This window comes from Macaca fascicularis, chromosome 20, assembly GCF_037993035.2.
Source record: "Macaca fascicularis isolate 582-1 chromosome 20, T2T-MFA8v1.1".
In the NCBI taxonomy this organism is placed as follows: domain Eukaryota; kingdom Metazoa; phylum Chordata; class Mammalia; order Primates; family Cercopithecidae; genus Macaca; species Macaca fascicularis.
In genome coordinates this window covers 20,163,310-20,189,614 of record NC_088394.1, presented here as the reverse complement: position 1 = coordinate 20,189,614, position 26,305 = coordinate 20,163,310, and the positions used below count along the sequence as shown (strand labels likewise).

Here is a 26,305-nt window from a genome sequence, read left to right as displayed (position 1 = left end):
CAAAGTGCTGAGATTACAGGCATGAGCTACCACACCCGTCCGAGTAGAAGAGAATGACCACTTTTGGAATGTTTGCTGTATGCCAAGTGTTTTAGATAGCTCATATCATTTATTTCTCACAGCAGCTCTGTAAGCTAAGTAGTACTATATATACATTTTTTTAAAATATGAGGAAACAAAGTCTAGTAGAGAGCAAACAACCTTGAAATAAGTCATAGCTTGAAAGTGACTCTGACAGAAGGTTAATGTCCTTTTGTTTTAATGTCAACTTGTTTGACTATACCTAGAATCAGTTTGGCTGGAGCAAAGATTTTGACAATGAACATGTCAATATATCCCTTAAATGTGATTTTTGCCTTCTTGTAAAACCCCCAAGGGAAGAGGAATGGAGAAGCCAAGGTGACATAACTGATGTGTAATGAAATCCTATCTTTCCATTCCTTTTCTTCCCAAGAGACCCTGGCTCCCACACAGACCAGCTCTGGTACAGCTAAGCAGAGGAAGAATGGCAGGGCTTCCAGAGCCCCACTGGCTCTAGTATCACTTGGCAGGGGGAGGATGAGGAGTGTTTCATGGAATTGGCATAATTTAGTCAAAATGGGGAAAAAAGGCACCTGGAATATTTTCCCAATTTCTCCTGGGTTTCTATCTATCATCAGCCAAGTTTGACTACATCTTTTCTTAAATGTAAAATAGCTTGAAGTTATGAATATTTTTTTCAAATACTTTAAACAACAATCAAAAAATGCTTTAAAAAGAAAAACATTTTAAAAAATAGTTCTACAGGGAAACAAGAAACAGGAAAAAGGACAAAGCTTTATAGAACTGTCAACTATTTTGTGAGTTACATACAGATAGAAGACCTTGAATTCTGTTTCATATACATTTTGTAAGGAAGGGGGAAGAGGTTCCTCATAGTGTTCTAGCAGAAATACAGAGGGCTGGCCACTGGTTCAGGACTTTCCACTGATTCTACCAAGAAAGTAACAGATCTAGACTTTCTATTAAAATCTGACACCAACTGGGCACAGTGGCTCACGCCTGTCATCCCAGCACTTTGTTAGACTGAGGCAGACGGATTTTGAGACCAGCCTGGCCAACATGGTGAAACCCTGATTCTAAAAATACAAAAATTAGCCAGACATGGTGATGTGAGCCTGTAATCCCAGCTACTTGGGTGGCTGATGTAGAAGAATTGCTTGAACCTGGGAGACAGAGGTTGCAGTGAGCCAAGATTGCACCACTGCACTCCAGCCTGGGCAACAGAGTAAGACTCTGTTTCAAAAAAAAAAAAAATCTGACTCCAAAACTCATATTGTCTCTACTACATTATGAGGTCTCTTGCTCTCTTAATTTGTCTGAAGCACAGTGTTTATAATCTTATAAAGTTATAACAAGAATAGTGAAGACACTCTGAACAAACTCTGGATTCTCGGTGTATTAGTCAAGGTGTGCTAGGCTAGGCTGCAGAAATAAACAAATCTAAAGCTCAGAGGCTTAAGTCTGATGCAGAATTTTTTGATTAATGGGCTTTCCTAGGTGGCTGTCACTTTAAGTAGTAGACTCAGGATCCTTATATTCAGAGGCTCCACTCTCCCCTAAGCCTGAGTCCTGGTTGGATCCTCTGAAATCAGATAGCTGACAACAAACAAGAGAGAGAGGTGTTTGGGGGAAAAGGGATGCATTTGTGAAGGATCTCATGAATTTAGGCCTAGAAGTAGCATGTATCATTTCTGCCCACATTTCAATAGCCTCACCCTGACTTTCAGGAACCTGAGAAGTTAGCCTATCTGAGGACCCAGGAGAAAAGAGAAATACTTTGGTAAGCAACTACATCAGAAGTAGTACATCAAGAAATAACACTATATTAACATATAAAAATAATACATGCATATGGTTAAAATATAATAAATTTTATATAAAATAAAGAGTAGTCTCAAGGGAATAAGTGGGATAGATATATGTAACTAGTTTTCCAAGCAAGTCTTAACACTTTTTCCCCCAACTTTTGTTTTCTCCCTTTTTTATCCCTTAATGTAATGACCTTTTGGAATGATTCCACAATTTCACAATCACTTTGTTTTTAAAAGTCGGTCCACTCAAAAATTTAAATCTCAAACTCAATGTATGTTGTACCTGTTTGCCTCTCCCCAGCATAGGCTTGACCTGTACTTCTGGGGACGTGTGGTGGGCAGTTTGGTTGTCCACTCTTCTCCTCTGGCTCTGACACCTGGAATAGAGACACGTGGCCTTATTTATCACTGACACCTTTCCCTTCTCCTTCTTTTAAACTCTGGATCCTCCATTGTTGAGGGTAAGGAAACAAGATTAAAGTAAGAGGGCTTACTATGCTGGGTGTGACTTTCACCCTCTGTCTGTTGGGTCTACCTGGTCAAGCCCAGGCACCTTCTGAAGATCCATTTGATGTACCAGATATGCACATATACTTGCAACACTCTCTCTTATGCTTCAGGCCTCTCCTCTGGTGTCCTCCAACCCTGCTCTACTGTCTCTGCCTTGCCATTCATCTCTACTTCTCTTTCTGGCTCAGTTTCTCACTCAGTCAGGCAGAAGGGGATATCAACCAAGGAATGTGATGCCAGTCTCTTCTTAGAACCATCTCTCACCTTCACAGGGGATTCCCTTGGTATCCCTGACAGCAAAGGGGGTGAAAAAAATACTCTTTTCCATTTTCCCCGGCTTCTAATGTAAGCTGAGAAGCAGGATGGTGAGTCTGGGAAATTGGTCGGAGGTAGTGGGGCCAGTTGAGCTACCTTTTCACAAACCCGGAGAGAGGTGCTTTACTTAGTCCTTGTTGACAATTCTCTTTAGAATGCAAAAATCAGAGGTTTAGTGTCTCTTCATTCCTATCTTTGGGCTTTAGTTGGGAAATGTGGAAAAATAGTAGGTCTTACTAACCATCATTTTGATATATATATATAGGATTAAAATATAACACACACATATATAAATTTGTGTGTATATATGTGTACATAGATATATAGATATTCCCCTTTAAAACATAAATTAGTTCATATTACACATACCTCACTTTGAAAATCTTTTTTCTTTTTTTTGGAGATGGAGTTTCGCTCTTGTTGGCCAGGCTAGAGTGCAATGGTGCGATTATGGCTCATTGCAACCTCCACCTCCTGGGTTCAAACGATTCTTCTGCTTCAGCCTTCTGAGTAGCTGGGGTTACAAGTGCCCACAACCACACCTGGCTGATTTTTGTATTTTTAGTAGCGATGGGATTTCACCATTGTTGGCCAGGTTGGTCTCAAACTCCTGACCTCAAGTGATCTGTCTGCCTCGGCCTCCCAAAGTGCTGGGATTACAGGTGTGAGCCACTGCGCCTGGCCAGATCTTTTCATATTAACATGTTTAGATATAATAGGGTATCTCTGGGGTACTGAGAACCAGCAAGAAGTGGCTAGAAACACATCAAAGCAAACTGACCAACACAAAAAGCCTGAGTCTCAACCTCAACTCTTTTTTGCTAAAAATTATCTCTACCAAACCTTCCAATTAGCAACAGCTACAACAAAACAGCAGCAGTGAACACTTATTGAATATTTGTATGTGCAACTGACACCAATATTTTATTCAATACTCACAATAACCTTTAAGATATATACTGTGGCTATTCTCATTTTACTGATGAGAAACATGAGGATTAGAACAATTAACTTGCCCAAGGTCACAGAACTACAATGTGGTGGACTTAGTATTTCAACTCAGGATGGTGTGACCCCTAAAATATATTCTTAATCAATTTGTCTTTGTTCATCTATACATTGAATGCTATACTCTCACTGAGGATGTGGCTTCCCTTCAATTTTTCATTTAAATATAAATTATTCAACCTGAGTATTCATGTAGATAATTCTTACTGAGGCCTCATTTGTACTAAAGAACCTATGAACTCCAGTTACCCTAGACTCTTTGTTTGTTTATTTATTTATCTATTTATATATTTTTTCAAGACATGGTCTAATTTTGTTCCCCCAGGCTGGAGTACAGTGGTGAGCTCATGGCTTACTGCAACCTTGACCTCCTGGGCTCAAACGATCCTCCCACCTCAGCCCCCCAAGTAGCTGGGACCACAGGTATGCACCGCCACACCTAACTTTTGTACTTTTTGTAAAGATGGGGCTTCACCATGTTGCCCAGGCTAGTCTGGAACTCCTGAGCTCAAGCGAGCCACCTGCCTTGGCTGCCCAAAGTGCTAGGATTACAGGCATGAGCCATCATGCCCAGCTAGACTCTTCAATGTACACTATACCTACCCTGAAATTTATATTTCTTACACTAGTGTTTTACTCAAGACTAGTGTTCTGCATTGGTAGAATATGCAGTCCATAGTATGATTTGAGTGGTAAATAGAATTATCTTTCTCTAACTTATTAAACTGAGATGCCACCATTGGTGATTCAGTCTTTGGAGCATTGACTAAAGTGAAAGTAAGAAGCAGGCAGATGATATAAAAGGGCTCAAACAAGTAAACTAAATAATAAAACTGTTGCAGGAATTAAGGGACAGGAGAGACCAATGGGTGGGACAGGAGGATTTTATTAGGTGAGCACCAGCCCAGAGGATTAACATCCAAAGGCCGAGCCCCAAACAAAGACAGGGCTTCACTTTTATACATGCATTTGAAAGGAGGTTGGTCAACTTCATGGTGTGAAACCTGTAGGGTGGGCAAGCAAGCTTACAGAAGCAGAACAAAGGCAGTTTGTTAAACAGTGACAGGTTTTGCAACTCAAGCATATCTTGTGACCTTGCTGTGCTGTACAGAAGGGAAAAACAGGAACTTATAAAATTTTGCAAAATAATTATGAGAATGATAAGGGGGAAGGGGGAAGCTGAAAGAGAAGAAAAACTTGCTTTTCTCATCCCTGCTCTGGGATGGGAGGGAGAGGCTCTGGAACCCATCCCTTGAGGGCCCTGGCTCTGCAGAGAGTGTTATCAAAGCCCTTCCAGAGCCCTGCCTATCACTGGTCTTGGAGTGAGTCAGCCTCCAAAAAAACTTGTTTTTTTTTATATCTCCTGCTTCAAAACAATTACTTTGGAACATAGATTTTTCAACCAAATCTCAAAGGAGTGGGCAGGAAGTACCCACAAAACACCAGGAAAAGTTTAAGAAGAAAGACTTGTATGTATAGAGTATAAAATTGAAGGAGAAAATTGGAGGGAAAGAGATTCATTGACTTTTGCCCTTAAGAACATAGGCCCTCAAAATGCCAAGTTTGCCATAGAGAAACATATCTGTCAAAACTTGGAACCAGGCACTGGTGGGATGAGATTAATTAGAGGTGATGGGGATCAGTATAGGACACCCAGCAGGGCTGAGTAGGTACAAAGGCCAGGCCAAATGTGACTCCTTTAGGGACAGACTCAAGTTCACATGGGTTTAAAATTGGGTTCCAGCCTGGGAGATGAGGCTGTTGGGTGAGTTTCTCACACAGAGTGTGAGTGTGATGAAAGCACAAGTGTGACAAGTGCTGCCAGTGAGGCTACAAAGCTAGTGAAAGGTGGGATGTCATTCAATCAAATGTGAGGCAGAAACCAGCTGGCAAAGGTAAAGCATGCAAGTCTTACGCATTTTATGTTATTTTACTTTACACTATATATATTTTTATTTATTTATTTTTATTTTACTTTAAGTTCTAGGGTACATGTGCACAATGTGCAGGTTTGTTACATATGTATACATGTGCCATGTTGGTGTGTTGCACCCATTAACTCGTCATTTACATTAGGTATATCTCCTAATGCTATCCCTGCCCTCCCCCACACCCCACGACAGGCCCCGGTGTGTGATGTTCCCCACCCTGTGTCCAAGTGCTCTCACTGTTCAATTCCCACCTAAGAGTGAGAACATGCGGTGTTTGGTTTCTGTCCTTGCAATAGTTTGCTGAGAATGATGGTTTCCAGTTTTATCCATGTCCCTACAAAGGACATGAACTCATCCTTTTTTATAGCTGCATAGTATTCCATGGTGTACATGTGCCACATTTTCTTAATCCAGTCTATCATTGATGGACATTTAGGTTGGTTCCAAGTCTTTGCTATTGTGAATAGTGCCGCAATAAACATACTTGTGCATGTGTCTTTATAGCAGCATGATTTATAATCCTTTGGGTATATACCTAGTAATGGGATGGCTGGGTCAAATGGTATTTCTAGTTCTAGATCCTTGAGGAATCACCACAGTCTTCCACAATGGTTGAACAAGTTTACAGTCCCACCAACAGTGTAAAAGTGTTCCTATCGCTCCATATCCTCGCCAGCACCTGTTGTTCCCTGACTTTTTAATGATCGCTATTCTAATTGGTGTGAGATGGTTCTCATTGCAGTTTTGATTTGCGTTTCTCTGATGGCCAGTGATGATGAGCATTTGTTCATTTGTCTATTGGCTGCACAGATGTCTTCTTTTGAGAAGTGTCTGTTCATATCCTTTGCCCACTTTTTGATGGGGTTGTTTTTTTCTTGTAAATTTGTTTGAGTTTTTTGTAGATTCTGGATATTGGCCCTTTGTCAGATGAGTAGATTACAAAAATTTTCTCCCATTCTGTAGGTTGTCTGTTCACTCTGCTGGTAGTTTCCTTTGCTGTGCAGAAGCTCTTTAGTTTAATTAGATACCATTGTCAATTTTGGCTTTTGTTGCCATTGCTTTTGGTGTTTTAGACATGAAGTCCTTGCCCATGCCTATGTCCTGAATGGTATTGCCTAGGTTTTCTTCTAGGGTTTTTATGGTTTTAGGTCTAACATTTAAGTCTTTAAAACCATCTTGAATTACTTTTTGTATAAGGTGTAAGGAAGGGATCCAGTTTCAGCTTTTCTGAAATAGCTAGCCAGTTTTCCAAGCACTATTTATTAAATAGGGAATCCTTTCCTCATTTCTTGTTTTTGTCAGGTTTGTCAAAGATTGGATGGTTGTAAATGTGTGGTGTTATTACTGAGGGCTCTGTTCTGTTCCATTGGTCTATATCTCTGTTTTGGTACCAGTACCATGCTGTTTTGGTTACTGTAGCCTTGTAAAATAGTTTGAAGTCAGGTAGCGTGATGCCTCCAGCTTTGTTCTATTTTCTTAGGATTGTCTTGGCAATGCGGGCTCTTTTTTGGTTCCATATGAACTTTAAAGTATTTTTTTCCAATTCTGTAAAGAAAGTCATTGGTAGCTTAATGCAGATGGCATTCAATCTATAAATTACCTTGGATGGTATGGCCATTTTCACGATATTGATTCTTCCTATCCATGAGCATGGAATATTCTTCCATTTGTTTGTGTCCTCTTTTATTTCGTTGAGCAGTGGTTTGTGGTTCTCCTTGAAGAGGTCCTTCACATCCCTTGTAAGTTGAATTCCTAGGTATTTTACTCTCTCTGAAGCAATTGTGAATGGGAGTTCACTCATGATTTAGCTATTTGTCTGTTATTGGTGTATAAGAATGCTTGTGATTTCTGCACATTGATTTTGTATCCTGAGACTTTGCTGAAGTTGCTTATCAGCTTAAGGAGATTTTGGGATGAGACAATGGGGTTTTCTAAATATACAATCATGTCATCTGCAAACAGGGACAGTTCGACTTCCTCTTTTGCTAATTGAATACCCTGCATTTCTTTCTCCTGCCTGATTGCCCTGACCAGAACTTCCAACACTATGTTGAATAGGAGTGATGAGAGAGGGCATCCCTGTCTTGTGCCAGTTTACGAAGGCAATGCTTCCAGTTTTTGCCCATTCAGTATGATATTGGCTGTGGGTTTGTCATAAATAGCTCTTATTACTTTGAGATATGTTCCATCAATACCGAATTTATTGAGAGTTTTTAGCATGAAGAACTGTTGAATTTTGTCAAAGGCCTTTTCTGCATCTATTGAGATAATCATGTGGTTTTTGTCTTTGGTTCTGTTTATATGCTGGATTACATTTATTGATTTGTGTATGTTGAACCAGCCTTGCATCCCAGGGATGAAGCCCACTTGATTATGGTGGATAAGCTTTTTGATGTGCTGCTGGATTCAGTTTGCCAGTATTTTACTGAGGATTTCTGCATCGATGTTCATCAGGGATATTGGTCTAAAATTCTCTTTTTTTGTTGTGTCTCTGCCAGGCTTTGGTATCAGGATTATGCTGGCTTCATAAAATGAGTTAGGGAGGATTCCCTCTTTTTCTGTTGATTGGAATAGTTTCAGAAGGAATGGTACCAGCTCCTCCTTGTACCTCTGGTAGATTTCGGCTGTGAATCTGTCTGGTCCTGGACTTTTTTTGGTTGGTAGGCTATTAATTATTGCCTCAATTTCAGAGACTGTTATTGGTCTATTCAGGGATTCAACTTCTTCCCGGTTTAGTCTTGGGAGGGTGTATGTGTCCAGGAATTTATCCATTTCTTCTAGATTTTCTAGTTTATATGTGTAGAGGTGTTTATAGTATTATCTGATGGTAGTTTGTATTTCTGTGGGATCAGTGGTGATATCCCCTTTATAATTTTTTTATTGCGTCTATTTGATTCTTCTCTCTTTTCTTCTTTATTAGTCTTGCTAGCAGTATATCAATTTTGTTAATCTTTTCAAAAAACCAGCCCCTGGATTCATTGATTTTTTGAAGGGATTTTGTGTCTCTATCTCCTTCAGTTCTGCTCTGATCTTAGTTATTTCTTGCCTTCTGCTAGCTTTGAATGTGTTCACTCTTACTTCTCTAGTTCTTTTAATTGTGATGTTAGGGTGTCAATTTTAGATCTTTCCTGTTTTCTCTTGTGGGCATTTAGTGGTATAAGTTTCCCTCTACACACTGCTTTAAATGTGTCCCAGAGATTCTGGTATATTGTGTCTTTATTCTCATTGGTTTCAAAGAACATCTTTATTTCTGCCTTCATTTCGTTATTTACCCAGTAGTCATTCAGGTTGTTCAGTTTCCATGTAGTTGAGTGGTTTTGAGTGAGTTTCTTAATCCTGAGTTCTGGTTTGACTGCACTGTGGTCTGAGAGACAGTTTGGTATAATTTCTGTTTTTTTTACATTTGTTGAGGAGTACTTTACTTCCAACTATGTGGTCAATTTTGGAATAAGTGAGATGTGGTGCTCAGAAGAATGTATATTCTGTTGATTTGGGGTGGAGAGTTCTCTAGATGCCTATTAAGTCCACTTGGTGCAGAGCTGAGTTCACTTCCTGGATATCCTTGTTAACTTTCTGTCTCATTGATCTAATGTTGTCAGTGGGGTGTAAAAGTCTCTCATTATTATTGTGTGGGCATCTAAGTCTCTTTGTACATCTCTAAAGACTTGCTTTATGAATCTGGTTGCTCCTGTATTGGGTGCATATATATTTAGGATAGTTAGCTGCTCTTGTTTAATTGATCCCTATACCATTATGTAATGGCCTTCTTTGTCTCTTTTCATCTTTGTTGGTTTAAAGTCTGTTTTATCAGAGACCAGGATTGCAACCCCTGACTTTTTTTGTTTTCCATTTGTTTGGTAGATTTTCCTCCATCCCTTTATTTTGAGCCTATGTATGTCTCTGCACGTGAGATGGGTCTCCTGAATACAGCACACTGATGGGTCTTGACTCTTTATCCAATTTGCCATTCTGTGTCTTTTAATTGTAGCATTTAGCCCATTTACATTTAAGGTTAATATTGTTATGTGTGAATTTGATCCTGTCATTATGATGTTAGCTGGTTATTTTGCTCATTAGTTGATGCAGTTTCTTCCTAGCATTGATGGTCTTTATAATTTGGCATGTTTTTGCAGTGGCTGGTACCGGTTGTTCCTTTCCATGTTTAGTGCTTCCTTCAGGAGTTCGTGCAGGGCAGGCCTGGTGGTGACAAAATCTCTCAGCATTTGCTTGTCGGTAAAGGATTTTATTTCTCCTTCACTTAGTTTGGCTGATATGAAATTCGGGGTTGAAAATTATTTTCTTTAAGAATGTTGAATATTGGCCCCCACTCTCTTCTGGCTTGCAGAGTTTCCGCCGAGAGATCCGCTATTAGTCTGATGGGCTTCCCTGAAACCTGACCTTTCTCTCTGGCTGCCCTTAACATATTTCCTTCATTTCAACTTTGGTGAATCTGACAATTATGTGTCTCGGAGTTTCTCTTCTCGAGGAGTATCTTTGTGGCATTCTCTACATTTCCTGAATTTGAATGTTGGCCTGCCTTGCTAGGTTGGGGAAGTTCTCCTGGATAATATCTTGCAGAGTGTTTTCCAACTTGGTCCCATTCTCCCCATCACTTTTGGGTACACCAAACAAACATAGACTTGGTCTTTTCACATAGTCCCATATTTCTTGGAGGCTTTGTTCATTTCTTTTTAGTCTTTTTTCTCTAAACTTCTCTTCTCACTTCATTTCATTCATTTGATTTTCAATCACTGATACCCTTTCTTCCAGTTGATCAAATCGGCTACTGAAGCTTGTGCATTTGTCATGTAGTTCTCTTGCCATAGTTTTCAGTTCTATCAGGTCATTTAAAGACTTCTCTACACTGGTTATTCTAGTTAACCATTCATCTAATATTTTTTCACGGTTTTTAGCTTCTTTGCAATGGGTTTGAACTTCCTCCTTTAGCTCGGAGAAGTTTGATTGTCTGAAGCCTTTTTCTCTTCATGTAAAAGCCATTCTCCATCCTTCTTTGTTCCATTGCTGGCGAGGAGCTGTGTTCCTTTGGAGTGGGAGAGGCACTCTGATTTTTAGAATTTTCAGATTTTCTGCTCTGTTTTTTCCCCATCTTTGTGGTTTTATCTACCTTTGGTCTTTGATGATGGTGATGTACAGATGGGCTTTTGGTGTGGATGTCCTTTCTGTTTGTTAGTTTTCCTTCTAACAGTCAGGACCCTCAGCTGCAGGTCTGTTGGAGTTTGCTGGAGGTCCACTCCAGACCCTGTTTGCCTGGGTATCAGCAGCAGAGGCTGCAGAACAGCGAATATTGCTGAACAGCAAATGTTGCTGCCTGATCATTCCTCTGGAAGCTTCGTCTCAGAGGGGTACCTGGCCATGTGAGGTGTCAGTCTGCCCATGCTGGGGGGTGCCTACCAGTTAGGCTATTTGGGGGTTAGGGACCCACTTCAGGAGTCAGTCTGCCCATTCTCAGATCTAAACTCCATGCTGAGAGAACCACTACTCTCTTCAAAGCTGTCAGACAGGGACATTTAAGTCTGCAGAGGTTTCTGCTGCCTTTTGTTTGGCTATGCCCTGCCCCCAGAGGTGGAGGCTACAGAGGCAGGCAGGCCTCCTTGAGCTGCAATGGGCTCCACCCAGTTGGAGCTTCCAGGCTGCTTTGTTTACCTACTCAAGTCTCAGCAATGGTGGGTGCCCCTCCCCCAGCCTTGCTGCCATCTTGCAGTTCTATCTCAGACTGCTGTGCTAGCAATGAGTGAGGCTCCGTGGATGTTGGACCCTCTGATCCAGGTGCGGGATATAATCTCCCGGTGTGCCATTTGCTAAGACCATTGAAAAAGCACAGTATTAGGGTAGGAGTGACCCAATTTTCCAGTTGCCATCTGTCACAGCTTCCCTTGGCTAGGAAAGGGAATTCCCTGACCCCTTGCACTTCCCAGGTGTGGTGATGCCTTGCCCTGCTTTGGCTCACACTTGGTGGGCTGCACCTACTGTCCTGCACCCACTGTCCCACAAGCCCCAGTGAGATGAACACGGTACCTCAGTTGGAAATGCAGAAATCACCCATCTTCTGCGTCGCTCACGCTGGGAGCTGTAGACTGGAGCTGTTCCTATTTGGTCATCTACACTATGTACATTTTTAAATTCCCTTTTCCACAGAGGAAGTCTATAGAAAAATAAAATAAAGTCCCTTTTAGTCTCCTAAGTAAAAGGATTCAACAGCTTTTAGTAAGCCAAAAATATAAAGAACCATTAAATTAGAGAATAATAGACAAATAATGAGGTTAGCTGATCAGACTGAAGGATGGACACTTACACCGAAAAAAAAAAAAAAAAGGCTTCCATGAGTCATGACTGAGTCTGAAAGCAGTTATTTTTAAGCACACGTTGACTGAACAGTGGCTGAGAGCTAAGCACTTGTCATGCCTGATCTTACTGGATTTTCCTAATAACCCATGATGTGAGTATTATTATTTCCATTATTGTTACTATTTTTAAATCTAACAGGGAACCTAAAACTTGGCTTGGGTAACTTACTCAGAGTTTCACAGCCAGGTCATGGCCAAAGCAGAATTTGAACTTGGTTTGACTTTAGAACCTGGGGTCTTAATCATACATGATACCTAATCTGAAGGCAGCAGATATTGGGAATCAAGTCAGAAGGAGACTGGGATTCAGTGCCAGGATATCCATTCCCTAAAGATGCTGGGTAACAAGAGAATAAGGCAGGAAGTGTGGATGGGGAGCAAGGTCAGAACAGGAGGAGTGTCTAAGAGCATCTCCTACCTGGATTCTGTACTGAACTTCAGGGACAGTAACTTTGAAGGTTAGGAAGAGAAAGGGAAAGGGAATCTAGAATGTGTCACACCATTCCCCCCTTGCTTGGCTATGAGGCCTTCTGAATATCTGAAGCAAATAGGTTAATTAAAACAAAATGTAACTTCCTCAGATCACCTTCATCTACTGTACATGGTGCCACAAGGTGCCAAGTGGTCTCTTCTTATTTATTTATTTAGAGACAGAGTCTTGCTATTTCGCCCAGGCTGGAGTGCAGTGGCACGATTTCAGCTCAGGGCAACTTCTGCCCCCCAGGTTCAAGCAACTCTCATGTACAGCCTCTCAAATAGCTGGGATTACAGGCATGCACCACCATCCCCGGCTAATTTTTGTATTTTTAGTAGAGATGCGGTTTTGACATGTTACCCAGGCTGGTCTTGAACTGGTCTCAAGTGATCTACCCTCCTTGGCCTCCCAAAGTGCTGGGATTACAAGTGTTAGTCACCGCACCTGGCCCCAAGTGTTCCCTTCTAAGAGAGGTTTTCAAGTGACAAAGTCCTTGGTGTCTAAGGATAGACATCAGGCCATTGTCCATGTCTGGGAGGTAACCTGAGGAGGTGAAAGTTCACACAGCCATGAAATAATAGATGTAGTCATAAAGAATAAGCAAAAAAGAACAAAGAAGAATAATAAGGAATAAATGAAGGTTGAATTATTTAGAGCTGGGCAAGGGCCTGGTTCAGAAGAGGAAGTAAGTGGATGCAGCTGCCACAGGATGAGGGTGTGATTTAGATAATTCTGACATCTAGACTGAGAGCTACAGGGTTGCAAATTATTCTCACTTCATTGGATATTCTCAGCACAGTCAGCAACCATGAAATACAATAAACTGTTAAAAAAAAAAACTTTAGATGAATTAAATTTAACAGAATTAAATTGCACAAGAAACAATTCTCAAATCAGGCAGGCCCCTGATCCACCAACCAGATTAGGTTTAGAGACATCCAGGTGCTGCCACGTGGTCAGAGATGACTTACGGACATAAAAAGAAAAGTGAGGTGCAGGAAACGGAAGTAAGGTACAGAAGCAGCCCAATAGGTTACAACTCAGTATTTGCCTTATTTAAACATGGTTTGGCCAGGCACGGTGGCTCATGCCTGTAATCCCAGTGCTTTGGGAGGCCAAAGTGGGCAGATCACTTGAGGTCAGGAGTTCGAGATCAGCCTGGTCAATGTGGTGAAACCCCATATCTACTAAAATACAAAAGTTAGTTGGCCATGGTGGCATGCACCTGTAATCCCAGCTACTTGGGAGGCTGAGGCAGGAGAATCGCTTGAACCCAGGTTGCAGTGAGTCGAGATTGTGCCAATGCACTCCATCCTGGGTGACAGTGAGACTCTGTCTCAAAGAACATAAAAATAAAAAACACGATTTGAACAATCAGCCACCTGTGAGTAGTTGAGCATGGCTTCTGTGATTGACTGAGATTTGGCTACTTGTTACAAGAGCAGTTACAGTCTGTTTACACATCCAATTAGGTTATAGTTCACTATGTATGGAGAAATCTGTAGGCCAGGGATGTCCAATCTTTTGGCTTCCTTGGAAGAATAATCCTCTTGGACCACCCATAAAATACACTAATGCTAACAATAGCAGATGCATTTTAAAAAATTGCAGATAAATCTTATAATGTTTTAAGAAAGTTTATGAATTTGTGTTGGGTTGGTTGAATTTCAAAGCCGTCCTGGGTCACATGTGAACTGCGGGCCAACAGGTTGGACAAGCTTGATTTACACCAAACTTAAATTTAGCCTAAAGCTGCCTCCTCACGTATTTCAACAAAACTGAGTTTTGGTTTTTCAAGTTTGCCTCCATGTAGTACTCAGATATGCTTGGGACTTGAAATATATATATTTTAACTTGTTATCTGTATGCTAATATTTAATATCCTAAGGACAGGTGGCAGAGTGTGGGCAACTGAAATCCAGCCAGCAGAACAGAGAGAGATTTGGGGGAACGTCAATGCCAGTGTCATGACACTGCTCTTCAGAAACAACTGAGGAGTTCTAGAAATCTCTGCTGTGCAGTCTTCACCAAAGAAATTCTGAAAATTGAATACCGTATTGAATACACAGGTAAAAGCAAATAGTAAGATGATAAAATTTTTGGACATAGTGGTAGATCTGGGGTTAGAACCTAGGGTTATTGACTGTGAATTCAGCGTCCCTTTCAAAATATCAGATTACACCTTTAGGGCTTTGTAGGAACTCAAATCTGCTAATAGGTTTGTACCTGAAGAGTAATATGAGAAACATTTGTTTTTTAAACACATTCTTCAAAAGTGGCATCTTTTCAATGATTTTTAAAAAGACAGTAACATGATAATTGCCAAGACTATGGATAAAAGGCTGCAGAGAAAGCAGCATGAAACACTTAACACTAGGCAACATCCTTGGTTGTAAATGAAATAGAAACATAGCCTGAAATGGAATTTACTGGAAGCCTTTTGAGTAACTGTTCTGTGTGGGAAATGTGCGAGGGGAAAAGACAAACATACGGCCGGGTGCGGTGGCTCACGCCTGTAATCCCAGCACTTTGGGAGGCCCACGCCTGTAATACCAGCACTTTGGGAGGCCAAGGCGGGCGGATCACGAGGTCAGGAGATCGAGACCATCCTGGCTAACACGGTGAAACCCCGTCTCTACTAAAAATACAAAAAAAATTAGCCGGGCATGGTGGCGGGCACCTATAGTCCCAGCTACTCGGGAGGCTGAGGCAGGAGAATGGCATGAACCCGGGAGGCAGAGCTTGCAGTGAGCCGAGATCACGCCACTGAACTCCAGCCTGGGTGACAGAGCAAGATTCCCTCAAAAAAACAAACAAACAAACATACAATACCTTTGAGGGTAAACAACCTTTATCCCACGTAAATGGCAATGCAGATATAATAAACAAATTGCAATGGGAAGGGAAGAAGGGAAAAAAAAAAAAAAAATATATATATATATATATATGCACCAGACTATGGAGGATGCATCACCATACCGGAAAGCAACAGCCTGGGCTCCAGAGTCAGCCACTTGTCTGTGCACAGAGGAGGAGAGAGGTCTCATGAAGCCTGGGACCCTGGCTCTTTTTTTTTTTTTTTTTTTGAGACAGAGCCTCTCTCTGTCACCAGGCTGGAGTGCAACGGCGATCTCCGCTCACTGCAACCTCTGCCGCCAGAGTTGGAGTGATTCCCCTGACTCAGCCTCCCGAGTAGTTGGGACTACAGGTGTATGCCACCACGCCTGGCTAATTTTTTGCATTTTAGTAGAGATGGGGTTTCACCATGTTGGTCAGGCTGGTCTCCATCTCCTGACCTCGTGATCTGCCCGCCTTGGCCTCCCAAAGTGCTGTGATTACAGGCGTGAGCCACTACGCCCGGCCACCCTGGCTCTTTTTGTAATGCGTCGATTGGCATGACGCCCAGTCACGAGGGCCCTTCGCGACTGGGCTCAAGGAACACATAAAGGTCAACTTGTTTTTGCGATTGTCTGTTTTTCAACAACTCAAGTACAGGCACAGAGTTATCTGTAACAGTGCTGGATGAATGAATGCCTCAAGGGGCTCATGCAACCTGTTCCGGACTTGATGACCATTGTGTCTACGTTCAATTGAGTTCAAATTTAACATTTTACTTTTCCTCCACAGTAACTGGCAGAATTATAGGGAAGGCTGGAGGAACACGTACCAAGGTTGGGTGGAGGAAGCTACGAGGCTGGAGCCAGCTTCAAGGGTGGGGAGCCACTGACACCACGTCCAGAATGGCTGCCATGCTGCCTCTACTGGATTCAGGTTGCAATTGGGAGTCGGGGAAGGAGGAGGGGTTTGGGCGGGTGTCACTCCACCCCTTTGACGGATACAGACCGGCCTTAGGACCCGGCGCAGCACGGCATGAAGCTTGGAAGCGGGCTAGGGGAGGCCGTCGCTCATATCTGACGTCACCAGCTCGCGCCGGCGGTAGTCGAGGACGCCAACAGCAGCCGAGAAACGTTTCTCTTTCCTCTCAGCTTGCGCACACGATGGCGGCCCCCGCCCAGTCGACTACGCAGCCTGGCGGCGGGAAGCGCAAAGGCAAGGCTCAGTATGTGCTGGCCAAGCGCGCTCGGCGCTGCGACGCTGGCGGGCCCCGTCAGCTAGAGCCCGGGCTACAGGGCATCCTCATCACCTGCAACATGAACGAGCGCAAGTGCGTGGAAGAGGCCTACAGCCTGCTCAACGAATACGGCGACGACATGTATGGGCCAGAAAAGGTACCGGTACCGGGGCGGGCGGGCTGCTAGGCCTTGCGGGAGGAGGGAAGGCTGGAGGGTTGGCTGTCGGTATGGGCATGCGCGCTTTGGGTCGTCGTCGTGACGGCTGTAGGGGCGTGGTCTCTCCGGAGTTTACCGTCCCTAGCCCTGAGACGTTCGCAGACTTCGGCGCTGTAGTTTTTTGTGCTTGAAGTGTTGCACCTTTTCTTTCCATCATTAACCACGGTAGGTCCCATTACTTTTATGTTTATTTTTGTGAGACAGGGTCTCGCTCTGTTGCCCAGGCCGGAGTGCAGTGGCGAGATCATAGTTCAAGGGAGCCTCGACTTCCCGGGCTCCAGCGATTCTCCTGCCTCAGCCTCCCGAGTAGCTGGGACTACAGGTGCGCTCCACCACTCTCGGCTAATTTTTGTAATTTGTAGATAAGGGGTCTCACTCTTTTGGTCAGGGTAGTCCTAAACCCTACACTCCAGCGATTCTCCTGTCTCTGCCTCTCAAAGTTCTGAGATTACAGGCGTGAGCCACTGAGCCCGGCCTAGCTCCCACTTAATGGACTGCTCACTGAGGGCCAGGCGGTGTGCTGAAGCTCTTTTAGAAACACATTTCTCGGCCGGGCGCGGTGGCTCAAGCCTGTAATCCCAGCACTTTGGGAGGCCGAGGCGGGCGGATCACAAGGTCAGGAGATCGAGACCACAGTGAAACCCCGTCTCTACTAAAAATACAAAAAATTAGCCGGGCGCGGTGGCGGGCGCCTGTAGTCCCAGCTACTCAGGAGGCTGAGGCAGGAGAATGGCGTGAACCCGGGAGGCGGAGCTTGCAGTGAGCCGAGATCGCGCCACTGCACTCCAGCCTGGGCAACAGCGTGAGACTCCGTCTCAAAAAAAAAAAAAAAAAAAAAAAAAAGAAACACATTTCTCATGACAGCCTTGTGAAGTTGGAATAACAATGTGTTTACCTGAAGCAATATCTTTGAAATAATAGGTTTACTACTAATGCCAGTTACTGCACTTACAATACATTTTAGAAAGTAAAAACTTTTTTACCATTATCACCTAAAGTCTTACTGTTTGGAAATCATATTACTGTCTTAGAATCTGGACCAATACCCACATGCACTGTGAGGGATTAAATGAAGAAGGGTAATAATACAGAGGGAATTTAAATTCACGGCTCATCCTTTACCAGCTGGGGACTCGGACACGGGCACATTATTTGATGCTGCTGAGCTAGATAAAAAGGCGAATACTTTAAGACTGGCTAGTGGGTTGCTTATGTACATAAAGTACATACTGGTATGTAATAAAGTTTCAGTAAATGTGTACAATTATTGTGCCTGATTGGCGATTTCATTGGGCACTGGGGGGCAGAGAAATGGGCAACAAGTACATATCCTGTCTACTCCTGTACTTTGAGCAAATTCTTTTTTTGGAAACGGTCTTGCTCTGTCACCCAAGGTGGAGGCTGGAGTACAGTGGCATGATCTTGCTCACTGTAACCTCCACCTCCGAGGCTCAAGCGATCCTCGTGCCTCAGCCCCCGAGTAGCAAGGACTGCAGGCATGTGCCACCACACCCGACTAATTTTTTGTATTTTTTGTAGAGAGGGGTTCTCAGGCCATGTTGTCCAGGCTGGTCTCAAATTCCTAGGCTCAAGGGATCCGCCCATCTCCGACCCCCAAAGTACTGGGATTACAGGCGTGAGCCACCATGCTTGGCCAAAATTATTGAACAAGTATTTCTGTGCCTTGTTCCTTAATAGAACAAGAGTAAGGCTTTTTAATTCCACAAGTATTTGGTCTAATCTCACCAAAAGGAGAGTGTCATGTCAGTCACACAGATACCTGGTCAAGGTGTTAAGGTCCACCCTGAAATGATTGATCTGGTCAGCACATTTCTCTCTGTCTCAAACTGTCAGGATGCTTTTGAAAACATTTTCAAATTTTACATACTATATCTGTGGGAATTCCTTCTTCCTCCACATTTTTTTTTTTTTTAATTTTTTTGAGACAGAGTCTTGCTCTATCACCCAGGCTGGAGTGCAGTGGTGCAATCTCAGCTCACTGCAACATTGCCTTCTAGGTTCAAGCAATTCTCCTGCCTCAGCCTCCTGAGTAGCTGGGATTACAGGCGCCTGCCACCACACCGGGCTAGTTTTTGTATTTTTAATAGAGACGGAGTTTCACCATGTTGGCTAGGCTGATCTCGAACTCCTGACCTCAGGTGATCTGCCTGCCTCAGCCTCCCAAAATGCTGGGATTACAGGCGTGAGCGACCACTTCCGGCCTTGCTCCATGTTTTGAAGGGTGTGGTGTCCCAGTTTCGTAAAAAAAGGCTTTATTATCAATACTGAGTTAGCTGGGCATGATGTCTCACGCCTGTAATCCCAGCACTTTGGGAGGCTGAGGCGAGTGGATCACCTGAGGAGTTCAAGACCAGCCTGACTGACATGGCGAAAGCCCATCTCTACTAAAAATACAAAAATTAGCTGGGCGTGGTGGCATGCGCCTGTAATCACAGTTATTCCGGAGTCTGAGGCAGGAGAATTGGTTGAACCCAGGAGGCGGAGGTTGCAGCGAGCCAAGATCACACCACTGCACTCCAGTCTGGGAGACAAAGCGAGACTCCATATTAAAAAAAAAAAATCAATACTGAGCCGCCTGCCACAAGGGATTTCACATAAATGATTACTTACAGTGTTTAAATGTGAGCTGTTGTGTCATTTCTGCTCATTAGTTTTATGCAAACAGTTTACAGACAAGGATCAGCAGCCCTCTGGAAGTGAGGGAGAGGATGATGATGTGGAGGCTGCCTTGAAGAAAGAAGTTGGTGACATTAAGGCATCTACAGAGTTGAGGCTAAGAAGATTCCAGTCAGTGGAAAGTGGAGCAAATAACGTCGTCTTCATCAGGACACTTGGGATAGGTGTGACGAATACTTGTTAAGATTATTGATCTTACAACATCTGGGTATATTCCTCTCTCAGGGAATACTGCTTACAAAATGGCTCCTTGGGCATGACTCAATCATTTGATGGCAGCTTCTGTACACTATATTAGCAGTTGGCCTGTGGAGAGGTAGAATGGGGTGGTGGATGTAGCATTGGCTTAAGAGTGGAAACCTGGCTTTGCTGCTTCCTTCGTATATATCTTAAAGCAGAACTAGAGTGCCTGTTCTGTCTAAAAGGGGCAGCTGCTACTCAGCTCCAGCCAGTTGTTGCTCTTTGGGAATGCAGGACCAGGTATTCGAATTTCTCAAAATAAGTTGGAAATCTGGAGTTTTTAAATTTTTCAATGTGGTCAACTAATTTAAAAATTTTCAGAGCAACCCCAAATAGACTTGTATGTAGGCAGGTTGCAGCCTGAGGACCTCCCTTTCATGATCTCGTGCCCAATATGGTTCTGGGATTCCTCCTGGGTCTGAGATTTAGAGTTCTGTGCTAACTTAGCTAATGGATTAATTATATCTTTTAAAGTGACTCACAGATTTTTTTTATTTTTTATTTTTTGTTTTTTGGTAAAAAAGTATGTACTGTTTAATGTACTCTGATAGTTGTTACAGGAAAACAAGAGCATGGTGTTCAGGTTGGATAACTCAGGACGTCACAAAAAATGACTGTCTAAACAGTCATTTCTAGTGCAAGCAGTAATGATGAAAAGTTAAAAATTAGGTACATTATAGTACATATTAGGCACTGAAGAAATACTAGTTGGAAAAACGACTAGGTAGATTCATTTAAATTCATTATCAGAATTTCTTCTGTCAACTTATGTCATTGCCAGTGAAAATTCATTTTAGAGTTCAGTGTTTAGGATGTCTGAGAAATTACCTTCTTAACTTTTTTTTTCTGTTTTTTTTTTTTCTTAAGAACCTGAGAAATTGGTGCATCATATTCTCCAGGATATGTACAAAACCAAGAAGAAGAAGACTCGAGTTATTCTACGAATGTTACCCATCTCAGGCACATGCAAGGCTTTTTTAGAAGATATGAAAAAATATGCACAAACATTTTTGGAACCCTGGTTTAAAACTCCTAACAAAGGGACATTTCAGATTGTGTACAAATCTCGAAATAACAGTCATGTGAATAGAGAAGAAGTTATCAGAGAATTGGCAGGTATGTTTCTCTTAGTGATTTTCCGTAGGCGTTCAATAGTAAATACTTGTTTTTAAAGGATTTTTTTTTCTTTTTAAAGATTTAAGGCTTACATTTTTGAGTGTAGAACAAATATATTAAAATGTTCTTAAAATAATATTAAATCAACTGATTTCAATATGTTGGATATGAGATTTTCTGGTAGTTAGATAAAGTCTTTTTTAACTAAAAATTGAATTTTTGTTTGGAAAAAAATATTCTTACTAAATGTTGTAGGGTTTCATTTGTATTTATTTATTGTAAGAGTTCAGAGTATTTGAAGTCCACATAGAGGAGTGGATTACTATATGTCTTATTTTAACAAGAAACAGACAAAAGATTTTTTGTATCTGGTATCCTCCTCAGCTATGTGTTTTTCTGTTTTTGTTACAGGAATAGTGTGCACCCTCAATTCAGAAAATAAAGTGGATCTCACCAATCCACAGTACACGGTGGTAGTAGAAATCATCAAAGCTGTCTGTTGCCTGAGTGTTGTGAAAGATTACATGTTGTTTAGAAAATACAATCTCCAGGAGGTGGTGAAGAGCCCTAAGGATCCATCACAGCTTAGCTCAAAGCAGGGAAATGGGAAAGAAGCTAAATTGGAATCTGCTGACAAATCAGACCAAAACAACACAGCAGAAGGAAAAAATAACCAGCAGGTACCTGAGAATACTGAAGAGCTGGGGCAGACAAAACCAACGTCTAATCCGCAGGTGGTAAATGAGGGAGGAGCCAAACCTGAACTTGCAAGTCAAGCCACAGAAGGATCCAAGTCAAATGAAAATGACCTCTCATAGGAATTCATTCGGTGTTGGAGGTGGGTTTCTCACCTGGGGCTCTGTGAGATGTTGCTGGGGTTTTACCTTAAATTGTGACTTAAAAACAGTTTTTTATTTGTGTGCTGCATTAGGCTGTTCTCACAGTAGTGAACAATGATTGCGCAGCCCTGTTAACAGTTTTGTTAGGGATCTTTCAGCCCTTATGGTATTATGTAGAGGCAGACCCATGTGCTGCTATTGCAAAGAGGGGAGGATAGGAGGAGGCGGATGTTGACCTCTCCTAGGCTCCTCTTCTGCAGTGCCAGCTGACTTACGGGAGTGAACTGACTGTGAAGCAGAAAATCAGAGGGAAGTTTTCATTCTAAGGAAGGTGTTTTTACATGCCACAGCTCAGCTGTCCCGCTGCCACTGTGCTGTAAACATTGCAAAAATGTGGATCATGTAGGTTAGAAGTGAATTGTTTAGTGAAGTTTTTGTACTTTTGTGATTTTCTTGTTTATGTCTGTTTTTATTTTTTAACATTTGAACATTTGTGTGTAACAAAGTTGACAGTCCAGTGCCGCAATTTTGGAAGGCAAGATGTGAGAGAGAAGAGAACCATTTAGGCATAGAGCTACAGACATTTCTGAAAAGGTTGGTGATGAAGAATTTCAGTCTTCTGAGTATACTTCAGTATACTAGTGCAACAAGGGACACAAAGAAATTCTGTCTTTATAATGAAAGCTACTTCTCAAGGGTTTTATATGGACTCAGTCCAAGCTGTCCTATCCTATTGTGCACTGTCTGTGGCATGCAACTTATAAAACTAGCAATTGTAACTAAATCGCAGCCACTTGACAAGAAAGGATATTCATTATTTTCAAATGGCTTTTGGACTATCAAAACAAAAACAGTAAGGCTTTTGTTCAGAAATCACATTTAGTCAAAAGGTTTAAGAAGCAAACTATTTAGTAGCAGAACTTATCTCAGGAAAGGAAAATATGCATAGTTGGTGAGAATCTAGTAACATTAAAATGCTGGGGCAAGATGCAGTACAAAATTGAAAAGACTTTATTTTCTCAGTAAGTTGATTTACTGATGATATCTCATATGGTGCAAGAAAGGTTTGGTGTCATTAACTGAAAAGTGGCAGCTTCTCTATCCAGGATGATGAGTCAACAGGTTTCACTAATACTTGGAATGCTGTAGCATTTGTAAGATTTATAAATGATGAAATTCAAAGAAAACTTTTTCTTTTGCTAGGAGCCTGCCAAAACAAAGGCCAATATATAATGTTGTGACATCATATCTGATAACCAGAGGTCTGTTATCTACACTTCTGGTGCCCCATCAGTGGTTGTCTCCATAAGTCATTTTGCATTATTAAAAAAGAAATCCTGATGTTGACATTATAGCACACTGCTTTCTTCACAGAGATGCTGATATCAAAAACTTGAAGATACAGTGACGTTCTGAATAATGTTACAAAACTGGTTACCTGTGTCAAAGACCCATTTATGCAAAAATGTTAAAAAAAAAAAAAAAAAAAAAACCCAAAAGAAAAACCTGGACAAACAGCACATAAACCTCCCCGCACCATACAGACATCCATTGGCTTATCAGAGGAAGAGTTCTCTACAGGATATTTGAATTGAAAGGTGAATTACCAGAGTACTTACAAGAAAACAGCCAGCTTTTGCTGAGTGCTTTGGAAATGAAAAATGGCTACAGAAACTAGCCTGTTTTGCAGACGGTTTTCATCACATGAACACATGGACAAGTCTCTGAAAGGTTCAGGAGAAAATTTTTTTTCTTAAAGTGACAAGAGTCTTAGATCTAAAAGGAAACTGACTTGCCACCTTGCCAGAAGAATCCTTGAAATGTTTCTGCAGCCACTTGGACTTGAAAATGAAGGGTACAACTCTCAAATCTTCTCTAACCCAACTGGAGGAACCACAAGACCCAATGAAATAGCATTTTCTCTCCTTTTCCCAGCACTAGTATATAACTGTATGAGGAACCCTTGTCTATGAATCTGCTCAGCTTGAAATTTTGTCTCTGAAGGAAGAGAATGAACTCAGCCCTAGTCTGACAGTCCTGAATTTCTGTGAAATAAGAGTATTCTTCAAGTTAATGCTCACATTCACATACCATGAGGGTTCTCTGCAGGGGTTTCCTGAATCTGAAGGTTTTTTCAAGGCCTATTTTTGGGTAAAACAATTGAAAAGGCAGACACCAACAAAGTCTGCAAAGTAAACTGTCCAGATTAAGAATATTAAGAAGCTGTAAAGTTAGCTTGTAGAAATGGGCATATCCTTAAGTTTTAAAGTTAGGAATTGCTAAAAATGTTAGGGTTCCTGCACAAGTGGCTATGTTTATTTAATGGCTAGTGAACATGGGAATATATTTTTATCCTAGCTAGTGGTTCTATTTGGCAAACTAGACTAGAATGATTTGAGAGGGATAAAGAGAATAGGCAGGACCTTCCTTCTGTAGCTTTACATATTTCAAATGTTAATTCTTAATGACATTGAAGTTACTTTGAAATGATTGATAAGAGGATTATTAATATCATTTAGGGGAATAGGGAGGATAGGATTTTGGTGCCTTCTTCAGCAGACTTGCTCCAAGACAAAGATTCTATTTTGATAGTGCAAGACAAAAGGACTTGGAAAAAAACTGGCCATATGCCTACAGAACATACAACTCTGTGGAACTAAATTGTTTTTACTTTGTGAAAGCTGCTACTTTACGGAAAGACTTTGATTTTATAGTTTTGTTTTTAATTGCCTTTTATATTTATTTGTATTTGGTAAGACTCAGTTGTTATACAAACTATTCTTTCCCAGTTACAAAATCCTGTGTTCGGTTGTAACCTGAACTCATTAAAATAGTTGTTTTCAGGTTTATCAACTGTTTATTTTCACTGACATTTGAGCATGTTATTTTATAAATGACGAGATTCCAGAGTAGGAAGTAAGTGCTTTTTATTCTCCTTTTGTTTTTTCTTTTAAAAAATTACGTCAGTTAAAAAAAAAAATAAAACTACAGTCTTGTCGTTTAGAAAATGTTTAGTTCCATAGAGAAAAGAATGTTAAAGTTTGTATTTTAAAACATGATTCTCTAAGGTTAAACATGGTTTTCAAATGTTATTTTTACTTGTATTTTGCTTTTGGTACAGCCAAATATCAAGCTTGTTTTTCATAGTTCTGATATTTTCAGAAAAATCAAAATAAATTTGTTCCCTAAAATTGGTGTTCTGTACTTTTTCTTTCTTTCTGACTCTTAGTAAATCTGTTGCTTTATAGTATATATATATAGTATATATGTAGTATATATATGTATCATGAAAGATGTTTATATGTCAAATTATAAAAAGTCATGGACATGAACCTAAAAAGTATAGAAAATTTATTAATTACCCTTGATCCTTAAATCCAAGTTTCAGATATTTTACAGTTAATTTGCTTCAAAATGAGCCACAGTAATACAGTACTTTTATTAAATTCACTTACTGATTTTTGAATTATTTATACTCCTAATTTTAACAGTATTTTAAATGTCTTAAAGTTTGGTCTCATAAAGTTGTTAAGCAGAAGAAATTGTCTTGAACATTTAGGGTATATCTTTATTTTTAATTAATCAGGCACAAAATACAGATTCATTGTGCACTTTCTTTTTCTAAGTAATCATTTGACTCCTATTTTAAACACTAGAAACCATTATTACCTTTGTCAGTTTGGTTATTAAAACAATTTTCATCCATATATTTTTAGACTTTTATTTTTTAATTTTTTAGCTAAGTAGAAAACAAAAACTTCAACCAGGAAGGATCTTAAACATTTTAAGAGAGTAGTCACGGAATTATCAGGAACAAATAATGAGAGAAAGCAATCATATTACTACTTAACCCTTCAGTTTTTTTTATCAAGCTATGTTCGTCCCTATTCTTGGTCTCTTAAAACATTGTGTTTGATTTTCCCAGTGATTGGGAGTTCTTGAACAAATTCCACCTAATTGACAGAAAAACATTATGAGACATTTGATTCCATTCTTCCAGTTAGTGCAATAGGAGAGAGCTTGCATGAAACTCAGACTGAATTTTAAAGTCTAGATTATCTTGATAATAAGCCTAAGCTTATTGAATCTCATGGACACTAGAAACTGTTCTGTTTATATAAGAAGGGTGACAGTGTAGTGCAAATTCACTTAAATGCTTTGCCACAAGAAAGTAATAATCCCTTTACCCCATTGCTTTCCCCTAGTTCAAACTAGTCCTAGGTCTCTACTGTTCCTGGAAAATGGAGACTACACCTAAATGCGAAAAGAACACTTAGTTCTTGTCTTTTCAGAGCTGGATCCTGGAGATTGAAGAAGATTTTTTAGGGATAATTTGGAATATATATAGTTTTCTGCCCTGGCTTGACCATAAAAATCCTCTTTTTGTTCTGTTCTCTCAAAATAAGACTACTACTGTATTTTAAAATGCCCTCAAATAGCCTTTCTGAAAGTCAAAGTTCATTAATTTAGTGAATGTAATGGAGAAAATGTGAGTAGTTCTTAGGTTGAAATTAACTACCTTTTGACTGAAATGATGCTAACTGAACTAGAAGTTTCATGCAGACGATCAGTCAGTATCAACCAATTCCACGGTTAGAGGGAAACTACAGGGCCATCTTCATGTCTTTATATAGTATTGTTCTTAAATCCTTATTCGATGAAAGTTT

At 41.0% G+C, this 26,305-nt stretch overlaps 1 protein-coding gene and 1 long non-coding RNA gene across 5 annotated transcripts in view; one reads left to right on the top strand and one right to left on the bottom strand.

Moving 5' to 3' along the window:
- Window positions 1-2,135: 2,135 nt before the first annotated feature.
- Window positions 2,136-16,759, bottom strand: LOC135968918 (uncharacterized). The gene is made up of 3 exons (XR_010583949.1): window positions 16,125-16,759; window positions 11,654-11,780; window positions 2,136-2,230 (listed from the first exon to the last, which is right to left on the bottom strand). It is a non-coding gene; the product is annotated as an uncharacterized lncRNA (long non-coding RNA).
- Window positions 16,374-26,305, top strand: part of THUMPD1 (THUMP domain 1 NAT10 acetyltransferase adaptor) — a 20,118-nt gene continuing 10,186 nt past the window's right edge. Inside the window, exons 1-5 of one of the 4 annotated variants that reach the window (XM_005591400.4) lie at window positions 16,374-16,686; window positions 19,433-19,607; window positions 20,551-20,799; window positions 21,211-21,637; window positions 23,013-24,829. In XM_005591400.4, the coding sequence (XP_005591457.4) occupies window positions 16,456-16,686; window positions 19,433-19,607; window positions 20,551-20,799; window positions 21,211-21,617 (1,062 nt within the window). In that variant the 5' untranslated portion in view covers window positions 16,374-16,455 and the 3' untranslated portion in view covers window positions 21,618-21,637; window positions 23,013-24,829. Of the gene's footprint in view, window positions 16,687-19,432; window positions 19,608-20,550; window positions 20,800-21,210; window positions 24,830-26,305 lie in introns of those variants that run through there. The other 3 variants (XM_005591401.4, XM_074027988.1, XM_005591402.4) reach the window with 3 other exon arrangements.